Source organism: Miniopterus schreibersii (genome assembly GCF_964146895.1).
Source record: "Miniopterus schreibersii genome assembly, chromosome: 20".
Classification (NCBI taxonomy): domain Eukaryota; kingdom Metazoa; phylum Chordata; class Mammalia; order Chiroptera; family Miniopteridae; genus Miniopterus; species Miniopterus schreibersii.
In genome coordinates this window covers 12934569-12951034 of record NC_138122.1, presented here as the reverse complement: position 1 = coordinate 12951034, position 16466 = coordinate 12934569, and the positions used below count along the sequence as shown (strand labels likewise).

The window sequence follows — 16466 nt, the reverse complement described above, 5'->3', positions numbered from 1 at the left end:
GCGGAGGCTGCTGAGAGCTCGGAACCGTCCACCAGGGATCCTGGGAGCGGCGGACTATCACGGCCGAGCCCCGCGCATACAAGACATGCCGGGAACTGCGGCCGATCTCTCGGCGGCGTGTGGCAGGGCAGGCGCGGGGAAAGTACAGTCGCCCGCGACGGGGGATCGGGAACCCGCACTCCGCGGGAACTGTTTCCCAGAAAAAGTTACGCAGTTGCCGCAACCTCGGGTCCTAGGTGCAGCTCCCGCCACCTGGGCCACGACAAGCGCTAGGCTAGTCCGGAAGCGCTGACCGACCTAAGCGCGGCGCTAGCGGAAGTGCCGCGCCGTCGGCCCAGTGCTCGCCGGGAAATGTAGTCCCTCGGGGCTGCCCAGGGCGGTGGCCGCAGGGCCCGCGGACCCGGTGACTGATCCGGCGTGGATCCGGGATGGCTGGGACGGGCGGCTCGGGGGGCCCGATCGGGGCCGGGGCCCTGGCCGGCAGCGCGCGGTCCAAGGTAGCCCCGAGCGTGGACTTTGACCACAGCTGCTCGGACAGTGTCGAGTACCTGACGCTCAACTTCGGGCCCTTTGAGACAGTGCATCGCTGGCGGCGGCTCCCGCCCTGCGACGAGTTCGTGGGGGCCCGGTACGGCGTGGTTCAGGGATCTTGGGGGTGGAGGGATGCCTGAGAGGGTTTCGTGGTGGGTTCCAGGGGCGAGGCTGGGGCATGGTGTCCTAGAGCGGGCTCTGGTAATGGAGGGAGGAGTGGTGGTGTCCAGGACGATGCCCAGGGCAGTGGCGGGGGCTTTTAGGGAGTCCCGGAGCGAGGTGGCCAGGGGCAGGGCGCTAGAGTTATGTTGTGTTTGTGGGTCTCCAGCTGAGGTCCCAGGTGCTCTGCAGTGGGATGAGGAATCCAGAGAGTCCCAGGGCAGTGACAGGGGTCCCCCACATGCAGCGTTTTTTGGGTACTGGTGGAATTTAGGGGTTTCTGTTAATCTTGGTTGTTGAGAGGTATTAACCAACTTCTGTTGCCGCCCCAGTGCTTGGTCTCATTCCTTGGGTACCCCCAGGAGGGTCCTGGTCTCACCGATACCCACCCTGTTCTTCTTTCCAGGCGCAGCAAGCACACAGTGGTGGCCTATAAGGATGCTATCTATGTATTTGGTGGAGACAATGGGTGAGTGAGTCTGAGCATCAGGGTATTTGGACAGGGGAGGAACAAACATGGTGGTTTGGACTGGGCTTCTGCAGCTCCGCTGCTATCTTTACAAATGTTAGCTAAGCATTCAGCCTCAGCTTCCCTATCTGTAAGGTCCCCTGCACTCAAGGCCCTCAGCACAGCATCCGGTGGGTAGCATATTCTCAGGACACAGAAATTTCCCTCTTGTTCTGATGAGTGGACACAGCCTTGAGAGAAACACATTCGCCCTGGTGCCACCCTGCCAGGCACTTTTCCTTTCCTGCACTCCTCTCTGGCCCTCATCCACATGCTCACATGGCAGCTGAGAAGGTATGGAGGGCAGTTTTTATTTATTTCCCACATTTTTCACTTTATGCAAGGGTTTTCCCACATTGCTATAAATTCCTGGCAAAAAACTCTCCTTGCAGTGACCAGATGTTCTGTTGGTGATCCCACCTCTATCCCCTGAACTGCTCCCAGTTAAGCTGTGGCTGGTTTCCTTTGCTGAAAGGTAAAACCTTGGTTTGTGCAGTCACTTCCTTCTCCTGGCATGTTTCCCTCTGACTCATTCCCAGGAGTGAAACCTCCCCAGAGGGAAAGAGCTGTCTTAGTGAGGGCTGGGCCACGTCGGGTACTGGCGTAGGCACAGGTGCAGCAGGCACAGGACCAGGAGAGGGGGGTCTGGTCCTGTTAGGGAAGCCTTTATGGAAGGGTTGATGACCTGAGAGATGAGTAAGAGTGAGCCATGCAAAAGAGGAAGAGTGTGCAGATCAGTGTGGGCAATGGTCTGGAGGGAGGAGAGTGCAGAATAGCACTGGTTCTGGATCTGAACAGGGTTTCCCGCCTTCATTTGTTGAAATGCTCAGGAAAGGCCAGGGATGCCTGTCAGGTATCTGGAAGGGTGGGAGCCTGCTGGATGTGGGGCTGAAGCTTGGTCTCTTAGACAGGCAGGGCTCAGTTCAAGGTGGAGCTTTGTGGCTTTGGGCTCAGGGAGGTGGCTTAACAGCACTAACTGCACTCTGGTCTCCTTCTCTGTATGTGGGCCGGCCATGTGTGCTGCTTTTGCAGGGTGCTCCTGAGGGTGAGTGAGCACAAGGGTGTGAGGGGCTCAGCATAGAAGTTTCTGTGTGTGGAGGGTGCAATGTTTACACACAGCCCATCCTGTTCATGAGCCCATCCTGTTCATGAGTCCAGAACCACAGAATCTGCCTAAAGCCTGGGAAGGGATGGCCTCTGATTGGTACTGCAGCCTTGGTCCTGCAGGACTCCCTGGGGAAGCTCATTTGGGGCTGATGGGATAGACAGGATCCCATGAGGGCCTGTAGAATGGGCAGATGGTCTCCTTGGGCATGGTCCCCTGGCTTCCAGCTCATCCCCCCTACAGCCTCTTCCTCATGAACAGCCAGAGGAATCCATTTGAAAATACAAGTCAGAGCATTTTCCTCCGTGGCTTATAACACTGGGATATTTCCCCACCTCTCTGATTAAAAGCCCCAGCCCTCTTGGGAGTCACTGTGCCCCCACCGCTCCTCTGCCATCACCCTGCACTGCCACTAGGCCACACCCCTGCCTTGCTGTGTTCTGATTGTACCAAGCATCCTGCTCAGGACCTTGCACTGGCTGTTCCCTCCTGCTCACCCTCCCGTTCTTTCTCTGAATCACCTGTGAGTGAGGCCTTCCCAGACCACCTGGAAGACCTACTGTACCTCTTTCTGGCTCTGTTGGTCCCAGAGCACACAGGTGTTTGTTACCTGTCTCCTCCTGGGCTGGGTCTGTATCCCAGTACCCAGATGATTCAACAGATGTTTGTCACATGAACGACTGAAATAAAGACATTTACTGGAACCTTAATGACAATCCCCCAAACCAGAAGATGCCTGATGTCCAGCACAGGGCAGTGGGTGGGAACATCCCCAGAAGTGTTCTCTAGCAGGAACTGTGGGGCAACAAGCAGAAATATTTTTGCTACGCCCGGCCGGCATGGCTCAGTGGTGGAGCATCAACCCATGATCCAGAAGATCGCAGTTCAATTTCTGGTCAGGGAACATGCCTGGGTTGAGGGCTCAATCCCCAGCAGAGGGTGTTCAGGAGGCAGTCAATCAATGACTCATGATTGATGTTTCTATTTCTTCCTCTCCCTTCCTCTCTCTGAAATCAATAAAAATATATTTTTAAAAAAAAATATTTTTGCTACAGTGTGACACTAAGAAACAGGATACAAATTTTTCTCAATCTAGTTATAACTTTTTAGACTAAGTGAGTACAAAGAAAGATGGCCTATAGCTTGGCACTGGGTTGCGGTGGGGCAAATAGGGAGAGGAGAGTAATTACTGTCACACCTCTGCTTCCCAGCTCCTAGCTTCCTGGCTGTGTGGCCTCAAGTCCTTTTATCTCTCAGGCTGTTTCCTCTTCTGTAAATGGAAGTGGAGAGCCCAACCATCTGGTGAGACTGAGCTAGGCAGTGCAGGGGGCACCCAGCACAGGCCTCATCTGGCCTGGTATGCAGGGAATGCTGGGCTCCAGTTGGGTTTGTCAACCCAACCCTTCTTTCTTCTTAGTGATAAGGGCTGGGTGGTAACATGCAGGTTGTTAGGTGGTGTCATGGCCAGTGGATTTATTTTCTGTTTCATTGTATCTTTTTTTGTTGTTTATTTTTAAATTGAATTTATTGGAGTGACATTGGTTAATAAAATTATATAGGTTTCAGGTGTACAGTTCTATAATACATCATCTGTATATTGTATTGTGTGTTCACCACCCTGTTTTATTGTATCTTTAAAATGTAGTTGCTACATTGGCTTTGTGATAAAGAGGTGGCCGGAAGATCAGAGAGAAGGGAAGGGGCCTTCCCTGAGATGTGGGCAAGTGTCTGCCTTGTGGCACAGCCTTAGAGAAGGGGGCACTGAGACATGCGAGTGGGGATTCTGGAGCCTGGGGTGAAGTGTGAGCCCTGAAGTCAGCTGTGGGGTGGCTAGGAACATGCTTTGGTCCTGACTCTATCAGGCAGCCCCTATGCCTGCACCAGCTCAGGAGCTTCCTTTGTAGTCACCTCGCTGGTCTCTAGGGCATCAGCTGGTCGTCTGGCTCTGGCTAAGTCTCCCAAAACAACTCCTCCATCCCCTGGGCTGCAGTACCCATCTCTGGGTCTTGGCTGGGCAGTGCCCTGCAGAGCAGACCAGGACTGAGCCCACCTCTCCCTGGCTGTCTTTCAGGAAGACGATGCTGAACGACCTCCTGCGGTTCGACGTGAAGGACTGCTCCTGGTGCAGGTGGGTGGCCTCCTAAGTTCCAGGTCCCTGCTCTTTCTCCTAGAACTCAGTAGCACTGTGTTGGCCCCTGATTGCCAGTGGAGTCACGTTCCTAGAAAGGTAGAGAGAAGCTTCAAGGAGGAGACAACACCCTTCCCTCCCCATACCACGAACATGCCCAGTGCCTCTCTCAGTGTTCCCTCTGTCTCTTGGGGTTTTTTCCCAGTCCATGACTGAGATTTATTATTCTGAATCCTGTTAATTAGGGATCTGTTTGATCGGGTTGTGGGTCCTCAAATTCTGCCTCAGGAGAGCCTTCAGTCACCAAGCCTATCTCCCAAGCCAGGGACTGGAGCCAACATAGAGAGCCATCGGTTGATGGGTCCTTCTAGGACTGACTCTACTGCTGAAGGGGCTTCTCTCCCCCCTCCACCCCATGGGGCCCATCCTCTGCCAGGAGACCTCACACAGGCAGTGGGCATCCTGCGGACCCTGGCCTCCTTCCGGCAGATGGTGCTCCCCAGCTGTGTAGCCTTGGACAGGACACCTGCCCTCTCTGAGCACTGCATATTTGTGCCCTGCAGTCCAGCCCCTGACCAGGAGCAGCTCACAGATGAGAAATGGATCCTGGGGTTAGGTGATACTGGGCTTCCTCCTAAGCTCTGCAAATCTGCTTGTGCAGAAGCCCAGATTCACCGTACCCCTTGGGTGCCACGCTCTCTTCAGGAGCTCTGTGCACAGCCCACTCAGTTCCCAGCAGCCCCCTGGGGTGGGGTCTGACTGCCCCCCTTTCACATAGGAGGATGTTGAGTCTCAGGGTCCACAGCTGCTGAACCTGGCATGCCAAGGTGGTATCACCCCATGCGGCCCACACTCTGCCCAGGAGGTCTGGGTAGCACTGGGATTGCCACATCAACTTCTACGTTGTTTCTCTCACACTTCACTTTAAAGTACGGCGAATAGTTACAAATACATTTTAAAAATCACTCTGAAGACTTTACAGTTCTTTGTAAAAATTGCTTAAGTATAACACTGGAAAGGAGCAGCCCCCAGAAAGCAGTATAAATGGGTTTTTATTTTTATTTTTTTATTATTATTATTTTTTAAATGGGTTTTTAATTTGACAAGTAAAATTCGTGGACCACCCATGCTGCAGAATACAGTGCAGCTGTGAGAATGGGGGTCATGAGTCTAGTGTAGCTTGAAGACCTACTCACAGTCTACTATTTAGTTGAAAAAGCTTATTATATCTACCACATGATTCCATTTAAAAAAACCTCTCAGAGGCAGAATATGCATAGGAAGATATAGGGGAGATCTCCAGGTCTGGACAGTGGTTTCTGGCAAAGGTTTATACATAAATTTGAGTGCTATTTTTTTTTTTTCCTTATTGGCAACTTTCTTAAAAGTTTCTCTAATGATACAAGTATTACCTTCAAAATATTACTGACACCATTGCCTCTTGTTACCCTGCCAGGGCTTTCACCACTGGGACCCCACCAGCACCCCGCTACCACCACTCAGCCGTGGTCTATGGGAGCAGCATGTTCGTCTTTGGTGAGCTGCCTCTCACTTCCCAGGCCAAGGGTTCCCCTGCCCTCCCTTCAAGCCTCGGACCCACATGCTGTGCTCGGCTGGCCTCTTGGCTCTCTCTGTCCAACCCTTGGCCTGATCTCCTTGGGTTGGAATGGTCTGCCTCTGTGACTGGGCTGGAAGGTGGCTTTCCCTCCCTGCCAGGGACAGGGAATGGGGTCCTGCTGATCTCTGTGTCCCCAGAGCCCAGCACAGAGGCAGGCACCCGGTAGGGGCTTCCGAGGTATGCGGAGGGAGTTCTGGAATGCATTTTCAATGGGGCCACATTCTGCCCTCACCTTCTGGGGTTTGAGGTCTCTGAGATGCTGCCTTTGGTTGTGACTGTTTCTCTGTCTTTACCCAGGGGGTTACACTGGGGACATTTATTCCAATTCTAACTTGAAGAATAAAAATGACCTCTTTGAATACAAGTTTGCAACTGGCCAGTGGACGGAGTGGAAAATTGAAGGACGGTGAGAGACTGCTGGAACCTTTGGGGGTTGCTCTGCGGGCTCTCTGGCCCTTTAGCATTGCAGATGAAGAGCCTGAGGCTCAGAGAGGCCTGGGAGCTGGGAGTTAGTGCTGACTCCCAGCTGCGTCTGTTCGCAGCCTCCTCCCAGCTCTTAGATTGCCCCCTTTTGGGAGGTAGGAGGGATCCAAATGTCCTATGATGGGCCCTTCAATGGTCCTGCCTTGCGAGCACCTGGTTGATATTTTGGTAGCACCTGGGAGAGGACTCTGTTTTCTGTGATGCATCATCAGTGACCTGGTGCCACATGAGCTCAGCCCCTCATCCTGTTGACTATATTCTGGAGTCCCAGTGTCAGCAGATGTGGACACGGCAATCCTGGGGCCTGGCAGGATTTGCAGGGCTGTGGCCACTGGACCAGCTTGTGGGGCTGTGAGGCTCAGGCCTGCATTGAGTGGCCTCATCCCTCCTCTACCTCATGCTCCAGGTTGCCAGTTGCCAGGTCAGCCCATGGTGCCACAGTGTACAGTGACAAGCTATGGATCTTTGCTGGCTATGATGGCAATGCCAGGTAGGTGGTGGCCTGACCCATGCACTCCGCCTCTAATCGGCCCACTGTGCATAGTAGGGCACATAGTAGGCCTTCTTGGTCTCAGACGGCTCAGGCTGGGGGTTTCTCGGGAGGGTGGGTGTGTGAGTGGGGGTTGGGGGAGGGGAGAGGAAGATAGGCAGGATGAAGGTGATGGCCACTGAATGGAGCCCCCTCCCTACCCCCACATTGGTCAAAAGGACTGGCACCCCTGAGGCCCCTCCCAGGTCGCCTGAGGGGTGTCAAGCCTGGCCCGTGTTTGTACAGCTGTTGTGCAGGTCTCCAGAGCAAATAGCTGGGGGTCATCTGAGCTTGGGGTGGGAGAGGTGGCCCCTTGAATTGCTGGGGTGAGAATACTTGGCCCACAGCAAGGAATGATCCTCAGGGGCGAGTGAGCAGGGGGGTAGCAGCAGCAGGGCTCTGACTTGGCCCCTCGCCTACGGAGAGCAACAGACTTCTTTCCTATGTCATAGGCATTTTCCTCCTTATTTCAGCAAAATGGCTTTGCTGCATTTTTCTGATTATAAAAGCAGCATGTGCTCATTCCCCCAAACTTCAGCATTATGGAAACTAAACAGTACAATTTCTGTGGGCGGAGCCTCTCTGAGGTTCTAACCCCAGGGATCAGCCAAGGAGCTGACCCTGTCCCCTGCCCTAGATGTTGGGAATGAGGCCTTTCTTTGAATGAAGCCTCTTTTTCCTGCCTGGGCTGGGCAGGGGATTGGCACAACAGGGACTCAGTGTGCAGCCCCCTCCCCCAACTGAAGCTCCGGCTTCATGGCTGCCCCAGAGGCCCCTGGTCAGAGTCCCAAGTGATGGGTGGTTCTTCCCTGGAGCCATCCCTCCTGGCCACGCCCAGGCCCAGCCTGACAGCCAGCCCCAGTGGTGGGCATCCTGACCCCTTAGTTCTCATGCAGGTTGAACGACATGTGGACCATTGGCCTGCAGGACCGAGAGCTCACGTGCTGGGAAGAGGTAAGAGGCTGAGGGGCTGGGGTGGGATTGTGGGGAGGCAGGGATGTGAAGGGTTCAGAGAGGGCAGGGGGGAGGCAGGGAGGTGAGGGGCTCAGGGACTGGGGTGGGTTGGCGTGGAGGCTGCTTTGTTCCCTTTGCCAAAGCCCGGCCTTGTCCTCTGCCTCACCCTTCCCGCTGACCCTCACCACGATTCCTGGCCCTCACTCCGGTTCCAGTGTCAGTTCCCTAGTGACTAAAGGCTCTATGCTTTGGGTAGCAGCCTATCACAGGTTCTGGTGTAACTGTGACTGATACGGTCCTGATATAACCCATCCTTATCTGAACATAGCAAGGACAGCAGGCCCCCCGCTGTCCTGCTGGCTGCTGTTTCCAGACCAATCTGTTCGATCGCTCTATTGTCTTTCTCTTGGGGGGTTTCTTTCTCCTTTGGTGATGATTTTAGCCTACATTTAGGAGGGTGAGGTGGGGCTTTAAGATTCTGCAAAAAGTGAAATATGAATCCTCATTTACAGAAGAAACTTCAGGAATAAAAGCAGCGCCAGCTCAGCGATGTTGGCACAGACATGTGTGCTGGGTCCTATGAGGGCCCCGGGCTGAGCTGCCTCCCGCCCCCACAGGTGGTCCAGAGCGGTGAGATCCCGCCATCCTGCTGCAACTTCCCGGTGGCCGTGTGCAGGGACAAGATGTTTGTGTTCTCAGGGCAGAGTGGAGCCAAGATAACCAACAACCTCTTCCAGTTTGAATTCAAGGACAAAATGTGAGTGCCCTGGTGGTGGAGCCCTTGGCCGGCACCCCATGCCTGCATCTGGAGCTATCCTTTTGAGCTCCAAAGTAAAGTAGGGCCAGTTGCCCTCCCTCCTGGAGTGGGGTGTGTGGTGTCTTCGAGCAGACTGGGCCTGGGTGGCTCCCTCTTTGAGTAAAGAACACCCCAGCCCTGAGAATGGCATGGTCAGTGCCACCAGTAACAAATGTGGCTCGCATAGATCCCATATGGTGGCAGAAGACTGGAGGGGTGCCTGGGCCCTGAGAGCTTCCAGATTATGCTGTCCTTGACTGTTGGCCAGCCTTGCCCCCTGTGATGGGGACTAAGGTGAGGGCCGGGCATTGGCTCTGGGAGTTAGTAGAGGAGAGGAAACAGCTGCAGGTCAGGGAGGCTTGGGAGGGGACTTGGAGCTGCCCTAGATGCCAGGGTGTCAGCTGGGAAGGAGGAAGGCTGGGCATCCTGGGCAGGGGAAGCCGTGCTGATGCCTGTCCAGTTCGCCTGTGTTGGGGTGGCCAGGCCTGGGAGGAGAGCCACACTGCACACAGGCCCACTGCTGCACCTGGCCTTGGCCCTCAGGACAGTGGGTGTCACAGAGGGCTTGGGGCAGGCAGTGTATAACCACACTGGGGAGGGTTTGGGACAGACATGCATGCTCTGGCCAGGTGGCCAGGTGGCTGATCTGCAAGGGGGCCCTCAGGGAGGTGCCAGTATTGGGGAAAGACACAGGGCCTGAGGGCTGCACAGGGGCCTGGGGGTACCTGTGGGGCAGGCTGAGGAAGGAGCATCTAGAGGGCAGAGGGCTGCAGGATGAGGGGCCCAGGCCAGAGCTGGGGCAGAGCTGCAGCTTGGGGTGAAGGGGACGGGGTAGGAAGAAAACCATGGGAGACGCAGCTACCAGCAGCAGCTCATGGGTATTGAGTGACTCCGGTTGCTTCTCCATCAGGTGGTGCCACTATCCTCACAGGTCAGCCCCACGCCAGCCCCCAGACAGCCTCCCACCCAGCCTCATGCTTGCACCCTTTGTTCCCCCACACAAAGAGGTGGGAAGAGCTGGTTCCAAGCAGGATGTGACAAGGGACACTGGGCACATGCACTGTAGACCCTCCCTCGGCCCGGGAAGGTCTCCTAGAGGTTGCAGGGCACTTCGCAGACTAGGCCTTATGTGAGGGGGGGCCTCAGCGCCCAGGTGGAGAACACAGGGGAGCAGAAGCCTCTGCCTGGCACTGGTTCCTTGTCATGTACTTCCAGGTGGACACGCATCCCCACTGAGCACCTGCTCCGGGGCTCCCCGCCACCCCCTCAGCGGCGCTATGGGCACACCATGGTGGCCTTTGACCGCCACCTCTATGTGTTTGGGGGCGCAGCCGACAACACTCTGCCCAATGAGCTACACTGCTATGATGTGGACTTCCAGACCTGGGAGGTTGTCCAGCCCAGTTCGGACAGCGAAGTGAGCACTGCCAGGTGTTGCTGAGGGGACCCAGGGCCTGTGGCCTGGGGTGTGTTCCTGACCCACCTGCTCCCACCTGCTCACAGCCTCAGGGTGCTCCTGGGGCTCCAGACAGACGGCAGGAAGGAGTAAGGCCAGGATGCCCTCAGGCCTGGACACCCACCCTGGCCCGACCCTGGGTCCTGGGCCTCTTTGCCTGTTCTCCATCTTGCAGCCTGTGGGCTTGTAAGATTCTACTTCCCACCATGTTTGCATTGTGCTGAGGATGTTCTTCTGGCTCCCAACTCAGCCCTCATCCTGTGGCTCTTCCCTGCCCCCAACCTGTCCCCACAGCACTCTAGGTGGGGGTGGCGAGCAGTCTCTGGTGCCTGCCTGGCTCTTGTTGACTGGTTGCACCCCCACGTCTCCCACCAGGTTGGTGGGGCCGAGGTGCCAGAACGAGCAGCTGCTTCTGAGGAGGTGCCTGCCCTGTCCTCTGAGGATCGGGGTGGCTTTAAGAAGTCCAGGGATGTGTTTGGCCTGGACTTTGGCACCACCAACACCAAGCAGCCTTCCCCACCAGCCTCAGAGGTGAGGGCCGATACCCTTGTTACCGCTCCCTCACCCTCTGAAGCCGGGCCTGTGATCAGCCCATCTCAAAAGTAGGGAAACTGAGGCTCAGAGAGGTACATGTTGGGTCACACAGACATGCCCTGCTGGCTGGGCCATGTGCAGCATGTGAGACTGAGCACCTGCTGTATCCACTCTGTGGCTCTGTTTACCTACACAGGCCCTGCCTCCTGCCTTGTGCCTACATATGTGTCCCAGGGCCTGCTCCAGCCCCTCTTTCAAGGCCAGTGGTGCCATGTCCTTGGCTACAATATGGCCCACTCCAGGCCTCAGCCAGCCCCCTGCTGGAGACCCAGCCCCGTCCTTTCCCACCCTGCTGACTTGCCCCCCTCTCCACCCAGCTGCCCAGCGGAAGGCTCTTCCATGCGGCCGCTGTGATCTCGGATGCCATGTACATCTTCGGGGGCACCGTGGACAACAACATCCGCAGTGGGGAGATGTACAGGTTCCAGGTGGGGCTCACGGACTTGTGGAACAGGTGGCTATCTCATGAACTGACTCTGCAGTGGGGCCAGCCAGGGTGAACAAGCCCTGATGATGGAAATAGACCCTGTTGGTAGGGGTGGAGCTTGTCCAAGGGTGTCCAGAGCCAGGACTGTACCTGGTGGGATGGCAGCCTTTCTGAGGAGTCTGGCACCTGGGGTGGAGAGGAGGACCCTATGCTGAGGCAGTTAGGAGCCTCAGTGCAGGGTGAAGTTGGGCAAGTATGGTGGGTGCTCATAGCAGAGCCAGTAGAGGTCTGGGAGCCACCTGGGTCAGTGGAGGGAGCCGGGCTGAGCTGAGCTTGGCATTGGGGCCTCAGAGGCACCCGTGGCCTGGAGGGGCAAAGCCAGGATGACAGTGTCTTTACTTGGTAACACCCGGGTCTCCTCCTGCAGTTCTCCTGTTACCCCAAGTGCACACTTCATGAAGACTATGGGCGGCTGTGGGAGAGCCGCCAGTTCTGTGACGTGGAGTTTGTGCTGGGTGAGGTGGGTGCCCTTCATGTGCCCAGCCCCACCCACTGTGCGGAGGAGTGGGGCCTTTGTACCCAGAGGCACGCTGGCTGCTGCTTGGTACCTGGAGTCCCCAGGCCCCTCCCCTCGCCTGCTGGGCCTGTGCCCCTTGGGGCAAGAGTCTTATGCCCTTTCACCAAGGTGTCATTCTTGCTGCAGAAGGAGGAGTGTGTTCAGGGCCACGTGGCCATTGTGACAGCACGAAGTCGCTGGCTCCGCAGGAAAATAGTACAGGCGAAGGAGCGACTGGCCCAGGTGAGGTGCTGCCCTGTCGGGCCCTGCCTGGGCAGCAGCATTTATGGAGTGCCCCTTAAACTCCCCTTTCTCTTCCCACAGAAGCTGGAGGAGGAGGCAGCCTTGGCTCCCAGGGAGGCCCCTGGTGTGGCTGGGGCTGGGGCCCGGCTGCCCCTGCTGCGTGTGGCCATCAGAGAGGCTGAGGCCCGGCCCTTCGAGGTGCTCATGCAGTTCCTCTACACCGACAAGATCAAATACCCGAGGAAAGGTCTGCCTGGGCTGGGGTGGAGCAGGAACAGGGTGGGGTGTGAGCAGTCCTACTTGCAGGTGGGTAGCCTGAGGCTCAGAGGCCGAGCTTACCTGGGCATGGTTCAGTTACTGCCTAGTGGCCCCAACCCACACTTGTCTACAGAGGGAGCCCAGGGCCCTGTCCTCCCGTCCCCCTGCCCAATGTCCCTAAGGCTCAGGGAGCTCTTGGGTCCAGGCCACGTGGAGGACGTGTTGCTCATCATGGACGTGTACAAGTTGGCGCTGAGCTTCCAGCTGTGCCGCCTGGAGCAGCTGTGTCGGCAGTACATTGAGGCCTCCGTGGACCTGCAGAACGTGCTGGTCGTGTGCGAGAGTGCTGCCAGGCTGCAGCTGGGCCAGCTGAAGGTGCATCGCAGCCCACCCCGCCCACTGCTGCAAGCCCCTTGCCCTGCCCGGTGCCCTGTTGGGGCTGAGGCCTGACCCCGCCCGCCTGCCTGGCCTGTCTGTCCCAGGAGCACTGCCTGAACTTCGTGGTGAAGGAGTCCCACTTCAACCAGGTGATCATGATGAAGGAGTTCGAGCACCTCTCATCCCCACTGATTGTGGAGATTGTTCGGCGGAAGCAGCAGCCGCCGCCCCGCGCCCCCTCAGACCAGCCTGTGGACATCGGTAGGGAGCTTGGTCCCTTCCCTGCCAGTAGCTAGTCAGTGGCATTCATCTTGGTCGAGACTTGGGAATCACCTGCTAGGCTCTCAGGCAGTGGTGGGAGGGGTGGGTGCAGAGAGGACCCCAGGGTGCTCCTGCAGTACAGGGGCAAAGAGGGAGGCAGTTCAGGCTCAGTTAAAGGAAGAACGAACACCAAGCCCACAGGGCTTTCCACAGTGTGCCTGAGGGTAAGGAACCTTCTGAGCCCATTTCTGGAGGCAACATGGGGCACAGCTCTGGCAAGGGTGCCTGCCCTGAATGACATCAGGTCTGAAAGCCTCTGATGTGGTCACAGTGATTAGTCACCAAGCTTCTCTTCTAGGCGTACACATCTTGGGTCCAGTGAGGGGTGAGCACAGTCTGCAGACCTCAGATGCTCCCACTGCCCCCCTGAGTCCCCAAGCCTGGGAAAGGAGGGCATAGGCTCCTTCATCCCTGGGGCCTGCGCTGCCACTGGGTCTGGGTGACAGCAGACACACAGGGTGTGCTGAGTTTCAGAGATCAGGCTCTGGGGGCACAGGGGCCTGAGGGCTGTGTTTGGAGTTGAGGACAGGGCCTGGTGGTGCCTCAAGGGCCAAAATGAGGTCTCTGGCCTGGAGGAGGTTCATTCAGGCTGGCAAAATAGACAGATGTGCAGGAGGACGTGCCCTGGGGCCCTGAGGCCCAAGTCAGAAGCAGGGTCTACTAAGGGGCAGGAGGTACCTGCTCAGGGTCCCTCCATGCCCCTCCAGGCACATCTCTGATCCAGGACATGAAGGCATACCTGGATGGGGCAGGCGCGGAGTTCTGTGACATCACGCTGCTGCTAGATGGGCACCCTCGGCCAGCCCACAAGGCCATTCTGGCCGCCCGTTCCAGGTGGGTGGGGGTGCAGCTGCTGGGCAGGGTAGGCCCAGGCACTGGCTGCATCTTCTGAGAGCCAGGCCTCTGCCGCCTTGTCTGCAGCTACTTTGAGGCCATGTTCCGGTCCTTCATGCCTGAGGACGGGCAAGTAAACATCTCCATCGGAGAGATGGTGCCCAGTAGGCAAGCCTTTGAGTCCATGCTACGCTACATCTACTATGGTGAGGTCAACATGCCTCCTGAGGACTCGCTGCATCCTCACCCCGAGGGTTATCACTGAGGGTCCCAGCACCCACCTTAGGCAGCCCAATAGATTTCTTGGTGCCTGGTGCTCTCCTAGGGTTCTCTGAAGTAGTTGGTCTGCCAGCACTGAGGTGTCTGTAGCCAGGAGGGACAGGTGGGTTGACTCGTGACTGCTTGGGAGTAAGGGGCCGGTCATTGCTCTATGTGACAAGTGAGCAGATGGATGTAAAGTGATTCCTGGTCACATCACTGCAGTGGGGGTCTGAACATGGGGTGCAAGGATGCTCTTTAGGGCTCTGGGAGATGTGGACAGTTCTGCAAAAATGCATATGAGTATTTTCCTAGGAAGAGGATTCTGCGGTATTCTTTGAATCTTGGTCAGAATCTGTGTAGAGATCAAGCCAGTGCCAGGACTGAAGCCCATGCCAGACCCTCCTGGTGGGGCGGGTCCCCTGGTGCTGAGCAGATGCAGTCTCAGGTTTTCTCTGCCCCTGGCAGGCCGGGGCTCCAGGTGCACTCTCCCCGGGGAGGAGGGTGGTAAGTGGGAGGATGGCACCTTTGGCAACAGCTCCTTAACCAGCTCCCCCAGCTACCTGTTTGCGGCCCCCTACTACTATGGCTTTTACAACAACCGACTGCAAGCATACTGTAAGCAGAACCTGGAGATGAATGTGACGGTGCAGAATGTGCTACAGGTAACACACCTGGTGCCTGCTGGCCTCCGTGCACCTGGGCGGGTTGGGGAGAGGTGGGGCAGCACCTCAACGAGCCTGCCGTTCCAGATCCTGGAGGCAGCCGACAAGACTCAGGCACTGGACATGAAGCGGCACTGTCTGCACATCATCGTGCACCAGTTCACCAAGGTCAGGGCCCACTGGCTCACCCCCCATATTCAGGACCCACTCTCCCACGGCAGCAGCCACGGCCAGGTGGGGGGAGGGTGCCTGGAATCTGGCTATCTTCTGCAGCAGTGGGCCCTGGGGATAGCCAAGCAGAACCACCTACCCACTGGCCTCTCCTCACCGTCTTTGGAGCCCACCCAGCCCTCACATGAACCCAGTTCCATTCTGTTCTGGCCTTTTGGTCACCTCCCGCAGGTCTCCAAGTTGCCTACACTGCGGTCCCTCAGCCAGCAGCTGCTGCTCGACATCATAGACTCTCTGGCCTCCCACATCTCCGACAAGCAGTGTGCAGAGCTGGGTGCCGACATATGAGGGCCCAGGTGGTGCCAGCCCACACATGGAGAATAACCGTGCCTGCCCTCCCCCCTGCAAAAACTGTGCTGGCAATCCTCAGGCCTGTGACAGAGTGGTCAGACCTGCCGGCCAAAAGACAGGGTGCCCAGAGCCTCGGAAGAGAGCTGAGGGGACATGGGGGGCTCCAAATGCTCCATTTCACTGCTGATGCAGCAGGTCCCACAGGAAGTGGATGGTGAGGCAGGTCCTCACCAGCATCCCCTCCTGGGGTGGAGGTATGGGTGGGAAGCTAGAGCTCAGTGATGATAGCAGGAGGAGGCAGGGGTCCTGGCCAGGGCCCAGTGGTGTGGAGAGCCCACCAGGGAGTTGGCTTTGGGTCCCCCACCTTGCAGGGACCCAACATGGCTTGTAGATCTGGCCACAAAGTCATTGTGAAGGTCTCTCCAACATGGGGGCCACAGAGCACCCCCTCACCCTCACCAAGGTCAGTGTAAGGGGCCTCTCCTATCACCTGGAGTTTGTGTGTGGGCAAGAGGGATGGGCAGATACAGTCTGATTCAAGATGAATTCTGTTGCCCTTCAAGATGAATTCTGGAGTGTGAAGGGCTCACAGGCCCAACCACTCTGGACTGGGTCTGGATTCCAGAAGGGCTTCAGGATCCCACATATATATGTGTGCATCAGGGCCCTGGGCTGTGCCAAGGAGAAGTCAGCAAAGATGCCCCCCAGGTCCCTGTGTGTCCCTAAGTATTCTCTGTTATAGACATGCCTTCATTAAAGCTACAACAGTGCTACCTACTACACATACCTTGCCAGTGTGGTCCACACCAGTGGGCTCTGGCCTTAGTCTTTGGCCTTCCTAAAGCTGTGAACTGGCCATTTGGCCCGACTGCTGGGGATTGATCAGTCTTGCCTGATTCTGTTCATGTCAGCAACTAACCCACTCCCACCTGAGACAACCCAGACACATGGGAGAAGGGGCTGTGGCAAGAATGCAGACTGGCTTCTCCCCTCCTAAGCCTGGGGTAACCCTACCCCCCTATATGCTGCACCATAGGCTCCTGCATGGGCTGGAAACGTCCTTCCCTGCCCCAACAGAAGGCCCTGTGTGATTCCATCCCAACTTGGCACTGTTCAGCCTCCTGAGAACAAGAATCCCAGGGA

General features: G+C 56.9%; 1 protein-coding gene across 1 annotated transcript; it reads left to right on the top strand.

Moving 5' to 3' along the window:
• The first annotated feature begins 325 nt into the window (after window positions 1–325).
• On the top strand, window positions 326–16105 carry LZTR1 (leucine zipper like post translational regulator 1). Its single transcript, XM_081123409.1, has 21 exons — window positions 326–628; window positions 1097–1159; window positions 4375–4431; window positions 5888–5967; window positions 6347–6455; window positions 6939–7022; window positions 7958–8015; window positions 8633–8772; window positions 10027–10228; window positions 10643–10798; window positions 11179–11289; window positions 11716–11808; window positions 11992–12087; window positions 12169–12334; window positions 12551–12720; window positions 12828–12984; window positions 13752–13878; window positions 13966–14115; window positions 14696–14801; window positions 14889–14969; window positions 15204–16105. The coding sequence occupies exons 1-21, from the start codon at window positions 429–431 to the stop codon at window positions 15318–15320; spliced, it is 2523 nt and encodes an 840-aa protein (XP_080979535.1). The 5' UTR covers window positions 326–428; the 3' UTR covers window positions 15321–16105.
• The last annotated feature ends 361 nt before the right edge of the window (window positions 16106–16466 follow it).

What these genes read in the sequence shown, in the direction of transcription:
- LZTR1 (XM_081123409.1), top strand. Translation starts at nt 429, where the DNA reads ATGGCTGGGACGGGCGGCTCGGGGGGCCCGATCGGGGCCGGGGCCCTG. An exon ending in GAGTGGAAAATTGAAGGACG is followed by an intron (nt 6,456 to 6,938) that starts GTGAGAGACTGC and finishes CTCATGCTCCAG; the next exon opens with GTTGCCAGTTGCCAGGTCAG. An exon ending in ATGCCTCCTGAGGACTCGCT is followed by an intron (nt 14,116 to 14,695) that starts GCATCCTCACCC and finishes CAGCTCCCCCAG; the next exon opens with CTACCTGTTTGCGGCCCCCT.